General features: G+C 45.2%; 1 protein-coding gene across 18 annotated transcripts in view; it reads right to left on the reverse strand.

Moving 5' to 3' along the window:
* The window catches only part of SFI1 (SFI1 centrin binding protein), a 114,722-nt gene that overhangs the window by 29,897 nt on the left and 62,303 nt on the right, over positions 1-22,522 (reverse strand). For 15 of the 18 annotated variants that reach the window (XM_031655957.1, XM_031655969.1, XM_031655961.1 and 12 more), the window contains 6 exon segments: positions 21,559-21,661; positions 11,585-11,741; positions 9,093-9,254; positions 5,984-6,054; positions 3,734-3,826; positions 494-591 (listed from right to left, as the gene is read on the reverse strand). In XM_031655957.1, coding sequence (XP_031511817.1) covers positions 494-591; positions 3,734-3,826; positions 5,984-6,054; positions 9,093-9,254; positions 11,585-11,741; positions 21,559-21,661 — 684 coding nt within the window. 18 annotated transcript variants of the gene reach the window in all.

Below are 22,522 nucleotides of genomic sequence, written 5' to 3' on the forward strand. Positions count from 1 at the left end.
CAGGCAACTTTTATTTTTCCCTTTATACTTTCCACCCTATACATTCTGAGTTTTCCTCACAGAAATGTAGTGTTCTTATTTATTTTAACTGAACGACTAGCTCGAAAATATTGACAACATTCCCTGCACACTTTAAGACCGAGTCACAAATGTGACTTTCTCTTTAACACTGACCCTTCTCTTTAACACTAGTAATGCATGAATTCTAACCTGGGAACATATTGATGCCTGTAGGACCAAGGCAGTGAGCGACCAGGCACATACTCCCAACTATGGTGGCCAAGAACTGATGCACATATGCTTATTCTATCTCCCATCTGATCAGCCAAAATCCCAAATTCAGGAACAAACGGTTTATAGCAGGACCTCCACCCCAGCAGGCCTTTCTGAATCTGCCACACTAATGCATAGAAGGGCAAGTGATTACCCCGGGAAAACAGTAAGTCAGAGGCACAAAGTCCCTGAGAGCCAGGGATGAAGCCAGAGTCCCTACCTGTAGTGGTCCCAGGCAGCATGCAGTAAGGGCAGCTGCTCTCTTTCCTTTTTCTCCTCAATCTGAGACTGCCAGAGGTTCCAGAACCTGTGCAGCAGCTGCAGCATGGTAGGAAGAAAATGGAAATTTACTGAGATGAAAGGTAAAACAGTGAATCCTTACTCCAACAGACTGTGAGCTCCCCCAAAGCAGGAATTACCTCAGTTAGGAGCAGCCAACATACATTGGGCATACAAATTAATGATGGCTGAACTATAGAGCTATTCTGGGCCAACATAAAAGGCAAAAAGATGGTTCTTCCAGTCTATGGAAATCTAGATGAAGAAGCTATTCCTGATCTCACAGAAGACAAGGACATTTCAGAAAGCCATTCTGGAAATTAAAACTGATTTTATTGCATATTCCTACCTATGAAGTAGTCTTGCATAAATGTTTAATTTCAATCTAAACAAGTCCTTAGATGTAACGATTATAGGAACCATGTAGACCAAAGGAAAATTAAATGATATCAAAAGGAAACAATCAGATAAATCAAGAACATAAAACATTGGGCTGGGTGTGGTGGCTCACACCTGTAATCTCAGCACTTTGGGAGGCCAAGGTGGGCAGATCACCTGAGTTCTCAGGAGTTTGAGACCAGCCTGACCAACATGAAGAAACCTTGTCTCTACTAAAAATACAAAATTAGCTGGGCGTGGTGGCACATGCCTGTAATCCCAGCTACTTGGGAGGCTGAGGCAGGAGAATCGCTTAAACCCGGGAGGTGGAGGTTGTGGTAAGCCGAGATCGCACCATTGCCCTCCAGCATGGGCAACAAGAGTGAAACACCATCTCAAAACAACAACCAAAAAAAAAAAAAAAAAAACCACAGAAACAAAAACAAACAAAAACCCCAGAATAACATTCTACAAGGCTAGGCATGGTGATGTGCACCTGTAGTCCTAGCTCCTCAGGAGGCTGAGGCAGGATATTCTCTTGAGCCCAGGAGGATGAGGCTACAATGACCTATGATCGCACCACTGCACTCTAGCCTGGATGACAGAGCGAGACCCTGTCTCTAAAAAGAATTATTATAATAAAAAATAAATTGTATATACAGAATAACTGGCCTGTCCTTTTTTTAAAAAAAGGCGGTCATTTAAAAAAGTATACATTATGCTAAGTGAAATAAGCCAGTTGCAAAAGGACAAATACTGTATGATTACACCTATGAGGTCTCTAGAATAATCAAGTTTATAGAGACAGAAAGTAGAATGGTGGTTTCCAGGGGCTGAGGAAAGAGGAAATGGGTTCAGAGTTTCAGTTTTGCAAGATGAAAAAGTTCTAGAGATGAATAGTGATGATGATTGCACAATGAGGATGTACATGCCACTGAACTGTACACTTAAAAATGGTTAAGGTGACAAAGTTTAAGTGATCCTGTGTTCCCAGCTACTTGGGAGGCTGAGACATGAGAACTGCTTGAACTTGGGAGGCGGAGGTTGCAGTGAGTTGAGATCGCACCACTGCAGCTGCACTCCAGCCTGGGCGACAGAGCAAGACCCTGTCTCAAAAATAAATAAATAAATAAATAAATAAATAAATAAATAAATAAATAAAGTGTATTTGGGTTGGGTACAGTGGCTCACACCTGTAATCCCAGCACTTTGAGAGGCTAAGGTGGGCAGATCACTTGAGCCCAGGAGTTTGAGACCAGCCTAGGCAACACAGTGGGACCCCGTCTCTACAAAAAATACAAAAATTAGCTGGGTGTGGTGGCTTACAGCTCTAGTCCCAACTACTTGGGAGGCTGAGGCAGGAGGATCACCTGAGCCTGGGAGGTTGAGGCTGCAGTTAGCCACTGCACTACAGCCTGGGTGACAGAACAACACCCTGCTTCTAAATACGCAGAGAGGCCGGGCGCGGTGGCTCAAGCCTGTAATCCCAGCACCTTGGGAGGCCGAGGCGGGTGGATCATGAGGTCAGGAGATCGAGACCATCCTGGCTAACATGGTGAAACCCCGTCTCTACTAAAAATACAAAAAACTAGCCGGGCGTGGTGGCGGGTGCCTGTAGTCCCAGCTACTCGGAGGCTGAGGCAGGAGAATGGCGTGAACCTGGGAGGCGGAGCTTGCAGTGAGCCGAGATCGCGCCACTGCACTCCAGCCTGGGTGACACAGCGCGAGACTCCGTCTCAAAAAAAAAAAAAAAAATAAATAAATAAATAAATAAATAAATACGCAGAGAAAGAAAGTGTGTTTGTATCACTACATCCCCTAGGTCAAGGTTAAAATCCACAGTCCCTGAACTTTTGAGTCAACTACCCATTTTCTTAGCAAATGGATTAAAAAAATGGGATCAAACAAGGCAAAAACAAGAGTTTTTCTATCAGTAGGTATGGATTACCAAAGAAAATGCAAACTAAAGAGGCCGAGCACAGTGGCTCACGCCTGTAATCCCAGCACTTTGGGAGGCCGAGGCGGGCGGATCATCTGAAGTCAGGAGTTCGAGACCAGCCTGGCCAATGTGGTGAAACCTCGTCTCTACTACAAATACAAAAATTAGCCAGGTGTAGTGGCGCATGCCTGTAATTCCAGCTACTCGGGAGGCTGAGGCAGGAGAGTCGCTTGAACCTCGGAGGCGGAAGTTGCAGTGAGCTTAGACTGTGCCACTGCACTCCAGCTCAGGCAACAGAGAAAGACTCTGTCAAAAAAAAAAAAAAAAAAAAAAAAGAAGAGAGAGAGAAAGAAAATGCAAACTAAGGTTTTAGAGTTGATAGTCTGGACAAATCTTGAAGCACAAAAGTCTTTTTAAAAAGAGTTCTGGCCGGGCGCGGTGGCTCAAGCCTGTAATCCCAGCACTTTGGGAGGCCGAGATGGGCAGATCACGAGGTCAGGAGATCGAGACCATCCTGGCTAATACGGTGAAACCCCGTCTCTACTAAAAAATACAAAAAGCTAGCCGGGCGAGGTGGCGGGCGCCTGTAGTCCCAGCTACTCGGGAGGCTGAGGCAGGAGAATGGCGTAAACCTGGGAGTCAGAGCTTGCAGTGAGCTGAGATCCGGCCACTGCACTCCAGCCTGGGCGACAGAGCGAGACTCCGTCTCAAAAAAAAAAAAAAATAAATAAATAAAAAATAAATAAATAAATAAATAAAAAATAAATAAATAAATAGAGTTCTGCTTAATTTGGCAAGACTGAAAAAAGAGCAAGAGAGAATGGCCATCAGGAGAGGTCCCTTGATACAGACGACAACCCTCACCGTGACACCATGCTGCCGGTGAGCGAGATTCCTTCTTATTTGCTGGAGATGGGCGTGGGTCACATTGTCTTTTAGGGCTCTAAAGCAAAAATACTGTGCAAAGAAAGGACACAACTGATTACAAGGACTGGAATCAGTAGAGTCTGTAAACCAAGAGCAGGTGAAGGCACACCGCGCCTCAAATGAGGGGAGAGAAGCGTGGTCACAGCTTCTCATAGCTGTTATTTCCCTGAGTGTGGTTCTCTACTTTGAGATTCACCTGGGAGTCTAACACAAGCCAGTCCGCACAGCAGGCACTTAATAAATATTTGCTGAGCCCTCCCTGCTGTCCATCTATACTGCACAAGAACACACACGCCCACACCAGGAGAGAACGCCATGATCCACACGACAATTCTACAGACCAAGGTAAACATCAGCTGTTGCCTGTCAGAAAAAGACAGACTTTTTGTCTGTGGTGGTTTTGTGTTTTTGTTTTTTTCCCATATGGGCTCAGTGTGTACATTTATATGACTATAAATGCAGACCTGCTAAAACGGAAGAAGGACTCTTTAGTGAAAGGAAGGGCTGGGGTTGGGCCACTATGGACCTGGATCCAGCTCCATCAGTAATGCCTAAAAGGCCGGGTGCAGTGGCTCACACCTGTAATCCCAACACTTTAGGATGCTGAGGCAGGAGGACTGCTTGAGCACAGGAGTTCAAGACCAGCCTGGCCAACAGAGGGAGACTCTGTATAAAAAACTAAAAAATCAGCCGGGCGCGGTGGCTCAAGCCTGTAATCCCAGCACTTTGGGAGGCTGAGACGGGCGGATCACAAGGTCAAGAGATCGAGACCATCCTGGCTAACACGGTGAAACCCCGTCTCTACTAAAAAAATACAAAAAACTAGCCGGGCGAGGTGGCGGGCGCCTGTGGTCCCAGCTACTCCGGAGGCTGAGGCAGGAGAATGGCGTAAACCCGGGAGGCGGAGCTTGCAGTGAGCTGAGATCCGGCCACTGCACTCCAGCCTGGGCGACAGAGCCAGACTCAGTCTCAAAAAAAAAAACAAAAAAAAACAAAAAAAAACAAAAAAACAAAAAACTAAAAAATCAGGCCTGGCACCTGTAATCCCAGCACTTTGGGAGGCTGAGGTGGGTGGATCACGAGGCCAGGAGATCGAGACCATCTTGGCTAACACGGTGAAACCCCGTCTCTACTAAAAATACAAAAAACTAGCTGGGCATGGTGGCGGACACCTGTAGTCCCAGCTACTCGGGAGGCTGACGCAGGAGAATGGCGTGAACCCAGGAGAATGGTGTGAACCCCAGAGGCAGAGCTTGCAGTGAGCTGAGATCACGCCACTGTACTCCAGCCTGGGAGACAGAGCGAGACTCCGTCTCAAAAAAAAAAAAAAAAAAAACTAAAAAATTAGTTAGGCATGGTAGCATGTGCCTGTGGTCCCAGCTACTTGGGAGGCTGAGGTGGAAGGATCACTTGAATCCAGGAGTTCAAGGCTGCAGCAAGCTACGATTGTAACATGGCACTTCAGCCTGGGTGACAGAGGAGATCCTATCTCTAATAGTAATAATAATAATGCCTCAACACTGGGCATGGTGGCACATGCCTATAGTCCCAGCTACTCAGGAGGCTGAGGTGGGAGGATTGCTTGAGCCCAGAAGTTTGAATCCAGCCTGGACAACATAGTGAAACCCCATCCCTAAAAAATAATAATGCCTCACAAATTGACTAAGCAAAGCTGATTTGCCCATATTTCCCCAAGCCTTAGGCTTCAATTTTCTGAGACAGAAGTGAAGATATCAGACTGGATTAGGGTTTTTTGTACTGTGCTTTGTGGAGCCCCACAGGCTCCTGAAAACATTCGAAGACCACCTCGTATAGCAAGGGAAGGGAACAGTAGCAGGTAGAACAGGGACTGACTCCCTGACATGCTTCAACCACAGCATGGCTACTTTGATCTATTTTATAAATGAGGCTTCTGCCACTCAAAAGGGGTTTTTCCCATGTAAAAAAAAAGCTCAGGACTAAATCTCTGAGGTTCCTTTACAGCTCCAAAGCCCTCTGACCCTACACCATTAGCACCTGTAATCCAAAATGAAAATAGGGACACCTACAATGGAAGGAGGGTTTCATGACTAAAACTCACCCATAGCTGACTGCATTTAATGAAGGTGATAAGGGTCAGGGTACCCCAAGAGTGGATACCCAAGCAAGGCTGCCGAGTGGAGCCACGCCAGGATGCAGGGCTCTTACCAGCTGGCTGTGCCTGTGGTGCTCTTCTGCCATCTCACACTGGGCAGCTTCTTCTGCACACAGCAGCATATCTGCCAGGAAGTGAAGGCCTCCAGTCTCAACAAGGTTCTGGCCCCTAAACAGTGCATTCTTAGCAAGCCACCTGAAGGGTCGTGGCTATCGCGGGGATAACACACGTGCCAGGTGGGCTGAGGTGCACCTCTGTCTACTCCTGATGACCCAGGGAAGCAGTGGGCAAAGGGAAACCCCGTCAGTTACTGATCAAACATCTGGTCTTGCACTCCTCCCCTTGAATGCCCATGAGATGAGAGGCAAAAATTACCTGAGATAAACTGCTACCAATTTCAGTAAACATTTAGAAATCACCATATCTAAAGCAGAATCTGCTCCTTTTTCTGTAATCACTGTTTTGGCATCACAATCCAGTCAGATGTTTGAGCTAAAAACCTTGGAGTTATTTTCAAACCTTTTCTCCTCCCACTCTCATCTAATCGGTCGCCAAGTCCATCTGCTCTCTTCCTAAATCTCTTGGCTCTCTCCAACCCCTCCTGCTCTTCTGTCCCCACTCCCAACACCCTGCAGTTCATCTGACTCATCCCTTACGCAGACTGGTAAGTGAGCCTCCTCCCATAACTGGTCTCCCACTGGTGCTAGCCTCTCTCCGCTAATCCAGAATTATCCTTTCCAATGCACAAATCCGACTGCATTTCTTTTCTTTTCTTTTTTTTTTTTTTAAGAGACTAGGTCTCACTCTGTCACCCAGGCTGGAGGGCAAGGGTGCCATCATAGTTCACTGTAGCCTCAAACTCCTGGGTTCAAGTGATCCCCGTAAAGCACTTGGATTACAGGTGTGAGCCACTGCCCCCAGCCTCTTCTCTTCTTAAAAACCTCTGATGCCAGGTGTGATGGTGTGTGCCTGTAGTTCCACCTACTTGGGAGGCTGAGGAGGGAGGATTGCTTAAGCTCAGGAGTTCAAGACTGTAGTAAGCTACCATTGCGCCTGTGAAAGCCATTGCACTCCAGCCTGGGCAACATGTGACCCTGTCTCTAAATTTTAAAAAGTTAAAAAACCTCCAGAGGTTCCTGCTTCTACCTTCCCACCATCCACATCTCAACAGCTCACTAGATTCTTGAATGCTTTTCCTCACCTCTAAACCTGCGTAAATGTCATTCATTTTTGCCTTTTCCAACCTTCTGCAGTCTTCCCCTAAGACATGAACCTTCCCAACTTCTCATCTCCTATGACTTAAATTCTGCACAAACATTACCTCCTTGGCTGAATCTCCACAGTCGCTCTCACAGGACTTGATACAAACCTTTATGACAGCAGTTATCATGCCATATTTAAAGACTCATTTTCATGTTTATTTTCCCCACTAGACAATGAACTACCATTAGTCTGAGCTTCCTCGTATCCAAGAATTTAAGCAGGAGTTTACACAAAGCAAGACTTTGATGAACAAATAAAATGTGTGGATGAACATCCTAGGCAGTCCAAATTCTTATACTTGGGCACACAGTATGGTAGGGGTAGTGATTAAGAATATGGCTGGGTGGCCAGGCGCGGTGGCTCACGCCTGTAATCCCAGCCCTTTGGGAGGCCGAGGCGGGTGGATCACCTGAGGTCGTCAGGAGTTTGAGACCAGCCTGGCCAACATCTAGAAATCCTGTCTCTACTAAAAATACAAAAAAAAATTAGCCAGGCATGGTGGTGCATGCCTGTAATCCCAGCTACTCATGGGGCTGAGGCAGAACTGCTTGAACCCGGGAGGCAGAGGTTGTGGTGAGCCAAGATTGGGCCATTGCACTCCAGCCTGGGCAGCAAGAGCGAAACTCCATCTTAAAAAATAAAAAGAAAAAAAAAAAGCATATGTACACAGGGCTGGACGTGGTGGCTCATGCCTGTGATCCCACTACTTTAAGAGGCTGAGGCAAGTGGATCACTTTGGGTCAGGAGTTTGAGACCAGCCTGGCCAACATGGAGAAACCCCATGTCTACTAAAAGCACAAAAATTAGCCGGGCGTGGTGGTGGGCGTCTGTAATCCCAGCTACTCAGGAGGCTGAGACAGGAGAATCGCTTGAACCCGAGAGGTGGAGGTTGCAGTGAGCTGAGATGGCACCACTGCAATTCAGCCTGGGTGACGGAGCAAGACTCTGTCTCAAAAAAAAAAAAAAAAGGTTGGGTGCGGTGGCTCATGCCTGCAAGCCTGTAATCCCAGCACTTTGGGAGGCTGAGGCAGGTGGATCACCTGAGGTCACGAGTTCAAGACCAGTCCGGCCAACATGGCGAAACCCCATCTCTACTAAAAATACAAAAATTAGCCAGGCATGGTGGCACATGCCTGTAATCCCAGCTACTCGGGAGGCTGAGGCAGGAGAATCGCTTGAACCCGGGAGGCAGAGATTGCAATGAGCCGAGATTGTGCCACTGCACCCCAGCCTGGGTGACAGAGCAAGACTCCATCTCCAAAAAAAAAAAAAGAATATGTACACAGGAGTTAAAGGCCCAGGTTTTGAAAATCCTGAATCTGCCAATGACTTGTGACTTTAAAATACACTCAACTCCTCTGAATCTGTTTCCCTGTCTGTAGAATGACAATAGTGGCACCTACTCCACAGCACTGCTATGAGGATGAAGCATAGTGTCTGCTACATAGTAAAAGCACAATAAATGGAAGCTTATGGTCACGGTGATGGTATCACCAAGAAAAAGCCAGTGGTGGCTATTTCCACCACCTAGTGGGCAGAGAAAAGCACTTATAATACCAAAAAATGTTCATCAGGAAAGTGGGATTACACCTGAGGGAAAAGAAAAAGAATGCAATCAGGGAGGAGCAGAGAGGTGTGCTAGCAAGGTTCTATTTTGAAAGTTGGGTAATAAGATACATAGCTGTTCATTTTATTATTTTTAAACTATAAATATATAAGTACTCTTTTTATACACAATCCCAATTAAACAAAAAATTTTAAGACTGCCAACAGAGAAAAGGCTGTTTTAAATCGTTTGGCAGTTGTTTCCCATGTATCTCATGACTTTCGTTTCACATGCTGCTGAGCTCCTGCTGTCCTGGCTGAGGCAATGGACAGCCTGGGTATCTGAAAGGATACAGTGTTTCCAGTGAGTAAAGGTGCGCCGCAGGGCCATCTTCCTGGCCAGTTTCTCCACCTGGGCATGGTAGGCATACAAGCTCTGCCTCTGCTCCCAGGCCTGCTGCCAGTCACAGAAGTGTATCTGGAGCACGCTGACATGATGGAATCTCTCAGCCATCTCTGCAACAGAGAAATAACTGCTGCTCCCTCAAGGTTAGAGGATGAGCTGGAAACATCTTTAAGACAAGCTGAACCCCACTACTGGCGAGAGCAGGGGTTCAAGGCTACACACACACACACACACACACACACACACACACACACACACACACAAAATGCTAAAAGTTTTTTGGTTTTTTTTTTGAGTTGGAGTGTCGCTCTGTCGCCCAGGCTGGAGTGCAGTGGCGCGATCTCAGCTTACTGCAACCTGTGCCTCCTGGGTTCAAGAGATTCTCCTGCCTCAGACTCCCAAGTTGCTGGAATTACAGGCATGCGCCACCACCCCTCGCTGATTTTTCTGTATTTTTAGTAGAGACGGGGGGGTTTCACCATGTTGGCCAGGCCGGTCTCGAACTCCTGACCTCAAGTGATCTGCCCGCCTCAGCCTCCCACAGTGCTGGGATTACAGACGTGAGCCACCACGCCCGGCCAAAATACAAGTTTTTTTAAACCTTGAAAGGTCATTAGAAATCCCTGAGTTGTATCTCCTCTCTCCAAGGAAAGAGAAAAGGTCTGTGATTTTAGGGAGGAGGGTGCTATAAAATCAGTTACATCAAAGGGCTGAGGCTTCTGGTTAGATACTGATAAACAGGAATGATAACTGTTGCTTTCAAAAGGACTGTTTTACTTTTGCTTCTAAACAAATGACTCCTAGATAGGACTTAGAGATTGAGTTAATGATATAAAATTCAGCTGCCATGCTGGCATAGGCTTTTTTGAGCTTTCAGCCAACCTGATCCTGGCTGCCAGCTTCATCTCCTTTTAATGCTAGTCAGATAATGGTCTGATGAGCTAGGGCCCGGGAAGGGGATGGGAATCAGACCTGGAATTTGAATGCTGTAACTGGAGGCAGGCGTTCGTCTATAGCTTATCATGCTAAACAGCTTAATGCCTTCACATTCCAGGACTGGGCAACTGGACTGCTGGTCTGGGGTCACTATCCTCCAAAGAACACATTCGAACTCTCCCAAGAGACAGTGTTGGCAGCCTAACAGATTTCTGCAGTGAGGTTTGGCTGAATGCCAGAGACCCCTAACCCAGTGTCTAGCACAGTGCTTGACTCACTTGGGTATAAACTCAGTAAACTTAACTTTAAAAGTGTACCAATGTTCACATTTCTGTGTATTATTACTTCTGAATCTAACTGGGAAACAAAACCATATAAGCAATATCCAAAAAACTTGATATCAAAATCATATGCATTTGCATAATTGGAGACAAACAGAAACTATCCAAATATCTATTAATAGGAGAATGGCTAAGTATATTAAGGTAAGCCATCCTATAAAATATGAATAGTTGTTAAAAAAAATAACATTCATAGCTGGGCACGGTGGCTCATGCCTGTAATCTCAGCACTTTGGGAGGCTGAGGCGGGTGGATCACAAGGTCAGGAGATCGAGATCCTCCTGGATAACATGGTGAAACCCCGTCTCTATTAAAAATACAAAAAGTCAGCAGGGCACCATGCGGGTGCCTGTAGTCCCATCTTCTCAGGAGGCTGAGGCAGAAGAATGGCGCGAACCTGGGAGGCGGAGCTTGCGGGGAGTGGAGATCACGCCACTGCACTCCAGCCTGGGCGACAAAGCGAGCCTCCATCTCAAAAAAAAAAAAAAAAAAAAAAAATTTATGACAAATACTTAAGATGCAGGAAAATGTTGATTAACTGTGTGGAAAAAAGCAAGATACAAAGCCATAGGTTATCAACATATTAATCAAAATAATTACAATACTTATAGCATAATGAAAACCCTATTTAGATAAAAAATATACAGAAGAGGCCGGGTGCAGTGGCTCACGCCTGTAATCCCAGCACTTTGGGAGGCCAAGGCAGGGGAATCACCTGAGGTCAGGAGTTCAAAACCAGCCTGGCCAACATGGTAAAACCCCATCTTTACTAAAAATACAAAAATTAGCTGGGCGAAGTGGTGGGCATCTGTGATCCCAACTACTTAGGAGGCTGAGGCAGAAGAATCACTTGAACCCAGGAGGCGGAGGTTGCAGTGAGCTGAGATCGCACCACCGCACTCCAGCCTGAGCAACAAGAGCAAAACTCTGTCTCCAAAAAAACTCTATCTATAGATAGATAGATATAGATACATAAATAAAAAAAAAGGCCAAAGGGAAATAAGTTTGACTCAAGGATGATGTATTTTCCTCCTCAATCTCCTTTTACCAACATTTCTGGAGTAACGTCATTATATTACTTCTTAGTACAGTACCAACGGCAGCAGGAGAGTGGAAATTGTGACCAGATCCTCTGTCTTGAGAGCCTGGAGCTTCCTACTCACCATTCTGCTGTCTCTTCACTCTGCGAACTTGCAGGTATTCAAGCCAGGCCTTCAGAAATCTCTGTTTTTGCCAGTGCCGATGGTGTTTCACCGCGGAGACGACCTTCTGTTTCTCCTTCTGGACATACAGGAGCTGTTCCCGCCACTGTGACCAAGCCTGAAAACCAGAGAAGAGGCAATAGTCAAAGGAGAGGCAGGAAAACACGGTGAAGAACAGGTGGAAAGGGAAAAGAGAAAGACACACACACTGGAAAGGCTGAGATCAGAAACAAGGAAGTGGCAATCCCCTAGCGGGATCATAAGCTATGGGACTGTGGGGTAAAAGGGTCTTTAAGAGGGACATTCTGCTTTCAAAAGTAATTTTTTTCTGGATTAAAAAAAAGAAGAAGAAGAAGAAGAAGAAGAAAATCAGCAAGCAGATGCCAGGCGCAGTGGCTCATGCCTGTAATCCCAGCACTTTGGGAGGCCGAGGCAGGCGGATCACCTGAGGTCAGGAGTTTGAGACCAGCCTGCCCAACATGGCGAAACCCCATCTCTACTAAAAATACAAAAACTTAGCTAGGCGTGATGGTGGGTGCCTGTAATCCCAGCTACTCAGGAGGTTGAGGCAGGAGAATTTCTTGAACGCGGGAGGCGGAGGTTGCGGGGAGCTGAGATCACACCACTGCACTCCGGCCTGGGCGACAAGAGTGACCAACTCAAAACAAAAACACAAACAAGCAGACAAGGAGCAGAAACGATCCGAGGGGTGACATAATTCATTCAGATTTGGGACAGGGGAGGGTCTGCCTTTTCTTCCAAAGTCAGAGGACGCTTACTGTAAAGTGGTCCTTTTTCAGGCAGATTAGTTCCAGGGATGCCTGTCTATAGAAGCTAAGGGTCTATAAATGCACACCCTTAGATCAGTGATAATGCATGTCCTAATCTGAAGATGACTTAGACAAAGACTTCATATCTTTTCTTCAACCTGTCGCACCTCTCCTCTCCCTCCTCACAACTGAATACCATCACTCCCATTTCACTAAGAAATAAAAGCAATCAAAAGAAAATTTCCTCAAGGTCCACCATGTTTAACCACCCACCTGCCCACGGGCTCTGTCTTCTCTCTCTCCTGCTACTCTGGATAAACCGTCCATCCTCCCACCAAAGTCAGTCCCCTCCCAACCCTGTCCCGCTCTGGCTACATCGCATCTTCCTAAGTTTACCGCCTTGGCAGCTGCCCTCTTATAAATCACGTTTTCACTCTCTATAGATTTTTGAAATCAGCATACCGATGTGCTATTATTTTCCCCATCCTAAAAAAATGTCTTCAGGATGTAACAACTGAAAGCAATGGCTGACCTTTGATTAGACTATGGAAATGAAAATAGCAACAATATACAATTTTAATATGAACTGCATGTTACATACTATCATATCAATATTAAATTTCTTGGAATACAATAACGATATTATGGTTATGTGGGAGACTGCCCTTTTTAGGAGATATAAGCTTTAAGATAAACTTTGTGTCTATAATTTTAGAGCAGGTTGAGGCTGCAGTGAGCAGTGATCACACCACTGCACTCTAGTCTGGGTAACAGAGTGAGACCCTGTCTCAAAAAAATCAAACCAAACCAAACCAAACCAAAAAACCACAATGGGTTAAACTGGGTGAAACACATCCAGTATCCACCTTTTCTATGATTTGGTGTTTGTCAAAAATAAAAAGTTGTGGGGGGAAGATTGCCATCACAAAAATTTCTGAAAGGAATAAACCAGTGATTCTCAAGGAAAGCAACACCCTTCTCTAGACTCTAGACCACACTGTGCCATCCAGCTAACACTTTGGTTCTTTCTGTTTCAAGCTCCTCAAAAGAGCTATTTTCTAATCTCTCTGTCTCCCAGGCAGGCCTTCTTGAGCCCACTCCCACGGCTTACTGAATGAAACTGCTCTTATCGAGTGCATCGGCCATCTCCACGTTGCTCAATCCAAAGGTCAGATTTCAGTCCTCACCTCCCTTGATCTGCCAGGAGTGTCTGACAAAGCCTCCTCCTTCCTTCACCTGGCTTTTGGGATGTGTCCGGGTCCCTGCTTTGTTTCTGTTGCTGACTCCCACCTCTGTGCCCCTCGCAGGCTCAGCCCTGGAACCTTTCCTCTAGCTACACTCACTCCCTTTATTTTTTCGCACACCCTAGTAGGTTTTTTTTAAAAAAGAGATGGGGTCTATGTTGTCCAGGCTGGTCTTGAACTCCTGGGTTCAAGCAATCCTCCCGCCTCAGCCTCCCAAAGTGCTGGGATTTACAGGCATGAGCCACCGCACCCCGCCCACTCTAGTAACTTTATATACCATCTGCCTACTGAGAACTCCTGAATTTCCCAAATGTACCTCCTATCCTGGCCCCATCCTCAATATTCCACACATATATCCCAATATCCCACTGCTTCCTTAACATATCTTCTTGTGGATATTCAAAAGGCCTATCAAGCTGAAGATACAGAGGCCAGAATTGGGCTCCTCCTAATCTCTTCCCACAAACCTGCTTCTCCTGCAGTCTTTCCTATTTCAGTAAATGGCACTCCGTTGTTACAATTCCCCAGGCCAAAACTTGGAAGTCATCTTGGACTCTAAAACTTCGTATCTCATCCATACATCTTTTAAAGATGTCAGTTACATCTTTAAAAGATATCCAGAATCCGACTACCATTTTCTTATCATCTTTGTGCAAAATCTCACCTGGAATTTCGTAATAGCTTCTCACCTGTTCTCCCTGTTTATATCCTTGATCATCTCTGGTTATTTATTTATCTATTTAGAGACAAGGTCTCACTCTGTCACCCAGACTGCCAGACTGAAGTGCAGTGGCAAGAATACTGCTCACTGCAGCCTCAACCTCCTGGGCTTAAGCAATCTTCCTGCCTCAGCCTCCTGAGCAGCCGGGACCACAGGCATGCACCACCATGCCCAGCTAATTTTTTTTTTTTTTTTTTTTTTGAGACAGGGTCTTGTTCCATTGCCCAAGCTAGAGGGCAGTGGCACAATCATAGCTCACTACAGCCTCAACTTTCCGGACTCAGGTGATCTTCCCATTTAGTCTCCTGAGTAGCTGGGACTACAGACACATGCCACCATACCAGGATAATTTTTTGTATTTTTTGTAGAGACAGGGTTTTACCTTGTTGTCCAGGCTGGTCTCAAACACTGGGGCTCAAGCTGTCCACCCGCCTTGGCTTCCCAAAGTGCTGGGATTACAGACATCTGCCACCATGCCTGGCTCTGATGTATTCCTAACACAACAGCCAGAGTGGTCCTTTTTGGTTTGCTTTAAATCTTAGGTCACTTAAATCTCTCTGTTTTATATGACAATTTCCCTTCCTGCTTTTTTTTCTCTTTCATGCCATCAATCTACTAGAGAAATCAAGTCATCTATCCTATAAAATGTCCTACATTTTGGATGTGACTGACTGTAATCTCGAGGTGTCTTTAACTTGTTACTCTGACCCCTGTATTTCCTATAAACTGAGAGACTCGCATTAGGCTTGGAGTCATGTTCAATTTTTTAGGCAAGAACAGTTCATGAATGTGGCTGGGTACTTCCACTTACATAGTATCATGAGGCACATCAAGTCTGGCTGCCATAGTTGTAGCAATGCCAAGGTTGTCTGGTGGATTGAGACGGCAGGTAGCCAGATTTCTCCTGTATTTTCCCACCATCCTCTCACCTAATGATGGCTGCCTAGATCTGTGCCCTCATTAGAGGTGGCAAAACAGCAATTTTCTATGCTAGTACTCCTTCTGCATTTATTAACTGGAATTCTATAAAGAAGCCTTCTCTCTCGTTAACCCTCTGGTTTCTTGGAGTTAACAGTTTATACAGGAAAGGTGGGATAAATGCTTCATTTTTTGCCTTCATTAATTTTTAAAGAATTGAGTTACTCCCCTAACAACCCAAAATCATGACCGACGAGTTCCACTTTCTTTTAAAGTTATTTCAAATGCATGAATTTTATGTACTTGATGTTTTCAATCTACTGGGCTCAAGTGATCCTCCTGCCTCAGCTTCCTGAGTAGCTGGGGCTACAGGCACCACCATGCCTAGCTTATTGTTTTTTGATGCTCAAACTTTTCTATCTTAAGCCCCGGGAACCCTTCCAAATTGGTCCCTGAGTCCTTCTGACACAATTCCATTAGCTTTTGTTAAGTTCCTCAGTCTTCACCACACTATGTCCTAGGTGTATCTTGTCTATTTCCTGCCCCAGACCTATAATCAGCCATTTCTCTAAAAAGCCCTGCTTCCTATTAGTGGGAAATAGTTAAGACCACAACTTGGGCACTGGGGATACTAAATGCTATACTACTGGTCACTGCTTCTAAGTCTTTTCAGTAAATAGAGTTAGAAATGCCTTTTTTTTTTTTTTTTTTTTTTTTTTTTGAGACAGGGTCTCACTCTGTCACCCAGGCTGGAGTGCAGTTGGCACAATCTTGGCTCACTGCAACCTCTGCCTCCTGGATTCGAATGATTCTCGTGCCTCAGCCTCTCGAGTAGCTGGGATTACAGGTGCCCACCACCACCACGCCCAGCTAATTTTTTTATATGTTTAGTAGAGATGGGGTATCACCATGTTGGCCAGGCTGTTCTCGAACTCCTGACCTCGGGTGATCCACCTGCCTCTGCCTCCCAAAGTGCTGGGAGCCACCGTGCCAGGCCAGAAATGTATTTATGGTTATATACACACATATATACACACATACACATATATACACATATATATACATACACATATACACACATATATACATATATATACACATACATATATAATTGAGTCCATATTGATATTTACAGTTCCAACTGCAGATTTAATTTCTTTAATTTTTATACTTGTAATCTTTTCTATTGAAGATCTTTATTCCTAACAACACTGCCATAATTATTTGCTTTATCTTACAATGTAACTATACTTTCAATACAACAATTTCAAACCTCCTAGTAACAATAACACTTGTTTAATAAGAATGTGGTTTTAGATTTCTTAGCAGTTCATTATGTCCTTTTAACACATTCCACCAGGGTGAACAGTCAAAATATTGTATTTTAAAGTTACTTGAAGTAATTATTTTCTGTGTAGTCATTGCCACAAACTTGATATGTTTATTTCAGTTTGTTTTGAAAATATATCAATTGCTTTTTTATTTACTCTTGCTTTGTAATTATATAAAATATTTGCATAGTTCCGAAGTTAAAACTATGTAACAAAGTAAATTCACAGAAGTACTCTATTCCTATGCTCTTCCCTCCCTCCTCCTATAGGTAACCATTTTTTGGTAAGTTTTTCATTTATTTTTCCATTATTCCTTCTTGAAAATATAAGCAAACACAGACATACACACACACACCACAAACACACAGACACACATTCATATATATCCTTCCCTTTCTTACCCCAAAAGCAGTACACTATGCATCAGAGAATCCTGTTAAGAGGTAGGTACAGGCCGGGCGCGGTGGCTCAAGCCTGTAATCCCAGCACTTTGGGAGGCCAAGACGGGCGGATCACGAGGTCAGGAGATCGAGACCATCCTGGCTAACACGATGAAACCCCGTCTCTACTAAAAGATACAAAAAACTAGCCGGGCGTGGTGGCGGGCGCCTGTAGTCCCAGCTACTCCGGAGGCTGAGGCAGGAGAATGGCGTGAACCCGGGAGGCGGAGCTTGCAGTGAGCCGAGATCGGGCCACTGCAATCCAGCCTGGGCGACAGAGCGAGACTCCGTCTCAAAAAAAAAAAAAAAAAAAAAAAAAAGAGGTAGGTACAATCATGTTACTCCTCTGCTCAGAGCCAGCAGCTCTTCACCTTCCCAGGAATAAAAGTCAAAGCCTTTTTTCTCAGGTGCTGCCTGCAAGGCCCTACGTTCTGGCTGTTACCTCATGATCTCATCCTTCCTACTCTCCCTTCTCAAGCTCAGCAATATGAGATATATCAAATTCATAGATGAAATGACTCCATATGACAATTTTTCTAACCTAATAAGCTGTCAGTACATTGCAATACAAATCCCAATAGGCTGAGCCAGGTGCGGTAGCTCACGCCTGTTAATTCCAGCACTTTGGGAGGCCAAGGCAGGCAGATCACGAGGTCAGGAGATCGAGACCCTCCTGACTAACATGGTGAAACACCATCTCTACTAAAAATACAAAAAATTAGCCGGGTGAGGTGGCGGGCGCCTGTAGTCCCATCTACTCGGGAGGCTGAGGCAAGAGAATGGTGTGAACCTGGGAGGCAGAGCTTGCAGCGAGCCAAGATCGCCCCACTGTACTCCAGTGGGTGGGTGACAGAGCAAGACTCTGTCTCAAAAAAAAAGAAAAAAAAATCCTAATAGGCTTTGTTATAGAACTTGATAAGTTGATCCTAAAATTAATAAGAAAGAGTACAGAAGAACAATTAAGACAAGTTTAAAAACAAAACAAGAATAAAGGGGATTCTCTCTCAAATATAGAGCCTTAAGAGCTATATGTTAAGTAGGAATAGTAATAAAAAGCTAGCATTTATCAAGCATTTCCATATTCCAAGCATTGCTCTGAGTATATTATTAATAACTGGATCGTCCTACTAAAGCCTCAACAATCTCATGAGGTAGGTACTATTATGATCTACTTACAGATAAGAATTCTGGCCAGGCGCGGTGGCTCAAGCCTGTAATCCCAGCACTCTGGGAGGCCGAGACGGGCGGATCATGAGATCAGGAGATCAAGAGCATCCTGGCTAAAACGGTGAAACCCCGTCTCTACTAAAAAATACAAAAAACTAGCTGGGCGCGGTGGCGGGCGCCTGTAGTCCCAGCTACTCGGGAGGCTGAGGCAGGAGAATGGCGTAAACCCGGGAGGCGGAACTTGCAGTGAGCTGAGATCCGGCTACTGCACTCCAGCCTGGGCAACAGAGCGAGACTCCATCTCAAAAAAAAAAAAAAGAATTCTGAGGTACAAACAAGGTGAAATAACTCATTCAAAGGCACAAAGCTAATAGGTGATAGAGGCAGAATTCCACTGGACAGTCTGACTCAAGAACCTACACTCTTGCTTACCTGCTTCATCAAATCGTAACTAAAAGAGTACAGTATTTGTATGGTATGGATAGACAAATACATGAATGGAAGAGAGCCGAGAAACAGATCTGTGAATAATTAAAAGAAACTGGGGGCCAGGCATGGTGGCTCATGCTTGTAATCCCAGCACTTTGGGAGGCAAAGACAGGTGGATCAGGAGTTCAAGTCTAGCCTGGCCAACATGGTGAAACCCCATCTCTACTAAAAATACAAAGATTAGCTGGATGTGGTGGCGCACACCTGTAGTCCCAGCTACTTGGGAGGCTAAGGCAGGAGAATCGCCTGAACCTGGGAGGCGGAGGTTGCAGTGAGCTGAGATCGCACCACTGCATGGAGTCTCAAAAAAAAAAAAAAGGATGCTCTCGGTAGTATTGTTCATAATTATAGAAAGCAGAGGTAGTCAACAGTCCATCAGTAAGCAGATAAACTGTGCCTTGTTTATACAATGGCATAATATACACAGTTAATAAATCTCTGTCTATCCACATAGATAGGGCCAAGCAGGGTGGCTCAGGCCTGTAATCCCAGCACTTTAAGAAGCCAAGGTATGAGAATTGCTTGAGGCTGCAAGTTAAAGAACAGCCTGGGCAATGGAGAAAGACCCTGTCTCTATTTTTAAAAAGGAAGAAAGAAATCACATGGCTAAACCTCAAAAATATACCGTTGCACTAAAAAAACAAGTTGCAAAGTACAGTATGACACCATTCATAAATGTCCCAACTACACAAAGCCATGCTATTTACTTATTTATTTACTTATTTATTTTTGAGACAGGGTCTTGCTCTACTGTCCAGGCTGGAGTGCAGTGGCATGATCAATGGCTCACCACAGCCTTGACCTCCCAGGTTCAAGTGATCCTCCAACCTAAGCCTCCAAGTAGCTGGGACAACAGGCATGCACCACCACGTCTAGCTAATTTTTTTTTTTTTTTTTTTTTTTTGTAGAGATGGGGTCTCATTATGTTGCCTAGTCTGGTCTTGAACTCCTAAACTCAAGTGATCCTCTTATTTTGGCCTCCCGAAGTCCCGGTATTCAGGCGTAGGCCACCGTGGCCTCTCCCACCTCTTTTAAAGTGATGGGGTCTAATTATATTGCCCAGGCTAGCCTTAAACACTTGACCTGAAGTGATCATCCTGCCACAGCCTCCGGAGTAGATAGGACTACAGGAGTGCACCACACATTTATTATTTAAGGATATGTGCACATATTTTTACAAGAAAAAAGAATATAGGAGAACAATCATACCAGAATCAGGAGTGGCTATCTCTAAGGAGGAGAGGTAGTAGAAGGGAGGGAGGGAGGGTAGAGCTTTGGTAGTGTCCATTCCATTAAATTTTGTTACTTTAAAAAATTCTGGGCCAGGCACGGTGGCTCACCCTTGTAATCCCAGCACTTTGGGAGGCTGAGGCAGGCAGATTGCCTGAGCTCAGGAGTTAGCGACCAGCCTGGGCAACACAGTGAAACCCCATCTCTACTAAAATACAAAAAATTAGCCGGGCGTGGCAGCATGCGTCTGTAGTCCCAGCTACTTGGTAGGCTGAGGCAAGAGAATTGCTTGAACCCAGGAGGCGGAGGTTGCAATGAGCCGAGATCGTGCCACTGCACTCCAGTCTGGGTGAGACAGCAAGTGATACTCTGTCTCAAAAAAAAAAAAAAAGATAATGATGCAGCTTTCTGGCTGCTTAGGTTAAAACCTGGTTCTAACCTTCACTATACATATGACCCTGGTTCAAGTTATTTAACCTTCCTGGTTTTCTTAACAATAACATGGGACTTTTTAAAAAGGTTTGTGAAAACTAGATAATGCACGTAAAGCACTTAGTCCAGCACCTAACACAAGTAGACAACGATAAAAGCTACTTCTTCTTCTTTTTTGTTTTTGAGACAAGACCCCATTCTGTCACTCAGGCTGCAGTTGCTGCTGCTATTGGTACTGTTATTATTATTGGCTGTGTCTCTTATTTCCTTGCTATCGCCTCAGAAGACCTTAACAAGTTCAGAGGTCAGCAAACTTTTTCTTAAAGGGTCAGAAAACAAATAGTTTAGTTTTTGCAGGCCATAAGGTCTCTTTTGCAACTACTCTACACTGCCCTTGTAATCGGAAAGCAGCCACAGATGATACGTAAATGAATGGGTGTAACAGCATCCCAATAAAACTTTATTTACAAACACAGAAAGCAGCCCAAAGTTGGCCTGTGAGCCAGTTTGCTGATCACTGATCTGGATGACTATATATGCTATTTGCATGTGATTTGCACATATTCGCAGAAGATACTATTCCTACATTTGGAAACAGGCACTAATTTTTTTTTTCCTCTTCCCGGTTCTATTTCCTATAACTTACTTGGCAGCTCTGTAAGTACCCAGCAGACATAAAAACATGACAAGAATTCAGAGAACATGTCAAAGGATAAGAAAGTTTTAGTACAGGCCTTAGTCCTTTACGATTGACAAAAAAAGCTAGGGGCTTGCCTAAAAGAACACTCTAAGACCATCAAAACTACAAAGCAGCAGCAGCCAGGTTTTCTCTTCAGTCTTAGTTTCTTTTCTGCCCCAATTATTTTCTGATTTGCTGTAGGAAAACAGTAATGAGGAAATCAGAGTATACTGCTGTTTCTCTAAACATGTTTACAACTAATTCATAAATCCCTCTCCAGCTCCACAATTACCAGAAGCACTCTGGAAGCCACTGATCTAGGCTCATCTAGGACAAGCCTCTGCTTTATTCCTAACAGCAGCCTCCCTCTGGAAGAGCCCAGCCTTCTGGATTACCTCTGCCCCCACCCTGGCTCAGGCCCTGAGCTGCAGGGAAGGCCCAGCACTTCCCTCTGTGGGTGAGACACTTGACAACATGGACAGAGGATACCAAAACCCACGTTTACTGGACTCACCTGCAGCTGGAGGCTCAGGGCCCTGTGCTTCACAGCAGAGGCATGGAGGGCACGGCTCACACGGACCTGTCCTAGTTGCTGCCTCCACATGCTCCACCACACCCTGTGAAAGAGCAAATCAAAGATGGAATCCATCAGAAAAAAACCACTCAGAAAAGAGAGGAGCAGTTAGTGTGGGGCCTCAGACCCTCAGCTCTAGCTCTCTCCTTCATAGCACCATCTCTAGATTCACTGCTGGGGAAAAAAAAACAAAACAATCGAGAAAAAGTCCCAGATCTGCCAATTAATGGTTGGAAACTTATGGTTCCTACGGTCAGGTCCTGCTTTAGACACCACAGATATGCTCTGTTTGGCCTACACAATTTGGTTTGTTAAAAAACATAAGTTATGGCCTGGCACACTGGCTTATGCCTGTAATCCCAGCACTTTGGGAGGCTGAGGCGTGTGGATCACCTGAGGTCAGGAGTTTTGAGAGCAGCCTGGCCAACATAGTGAAACCCTGTCTCTATTAAAAATTCAAAATTAGGCAGGGCACAGTGGCTCACGCCTGTAATCCCAGCACTTTGGGAGGCCAAGGCGGGCGGATCACCTGTGATCAGGAGTTCGAGACCAGCCTCAACACGGACAAACCCCATCTCTACTAAAAATACAAAATTAGCCGGGCGTGGTGGTGCATGCTTGTTTTTTTGTTTTTGTTTTTTTTTTTTTTTTTTGAGACGGAGTCTCGCTGTGCTCCCAGGCTGGAGTGCAGTGGCGTGATCTCGGCTCACTGCAAGCTCCACCTCCCGGGTTCACGCCATTCTCCCCCCTCAGCCTCCCAAGTAGCTGAGACTACAGGCGCCCGCCACCACGCCCGGCTAGTTTTTTGTATTTTTAGTAGAGACGGGGTTTCACCATGTTAGCCAGGATAGTCTCGATCTCCTGACCTCGTGATCCACCCGCCTCGGCCTCCCAAAGTGCTGGG

This window comes from Papio anubis, chromosome 16, assembly GCF_008728515.1.
Source record: "Papio anubis isolate 15944 chromosome 16, Panubis1.0, whole genome shotgun sequence".
In the NCBI taxonomy this organism is placed as follows: Eukaryota; Metazoa; Chordata; class Mammalia; order Primates; family Cercopithecidae; genus Papio; species Papio anubis.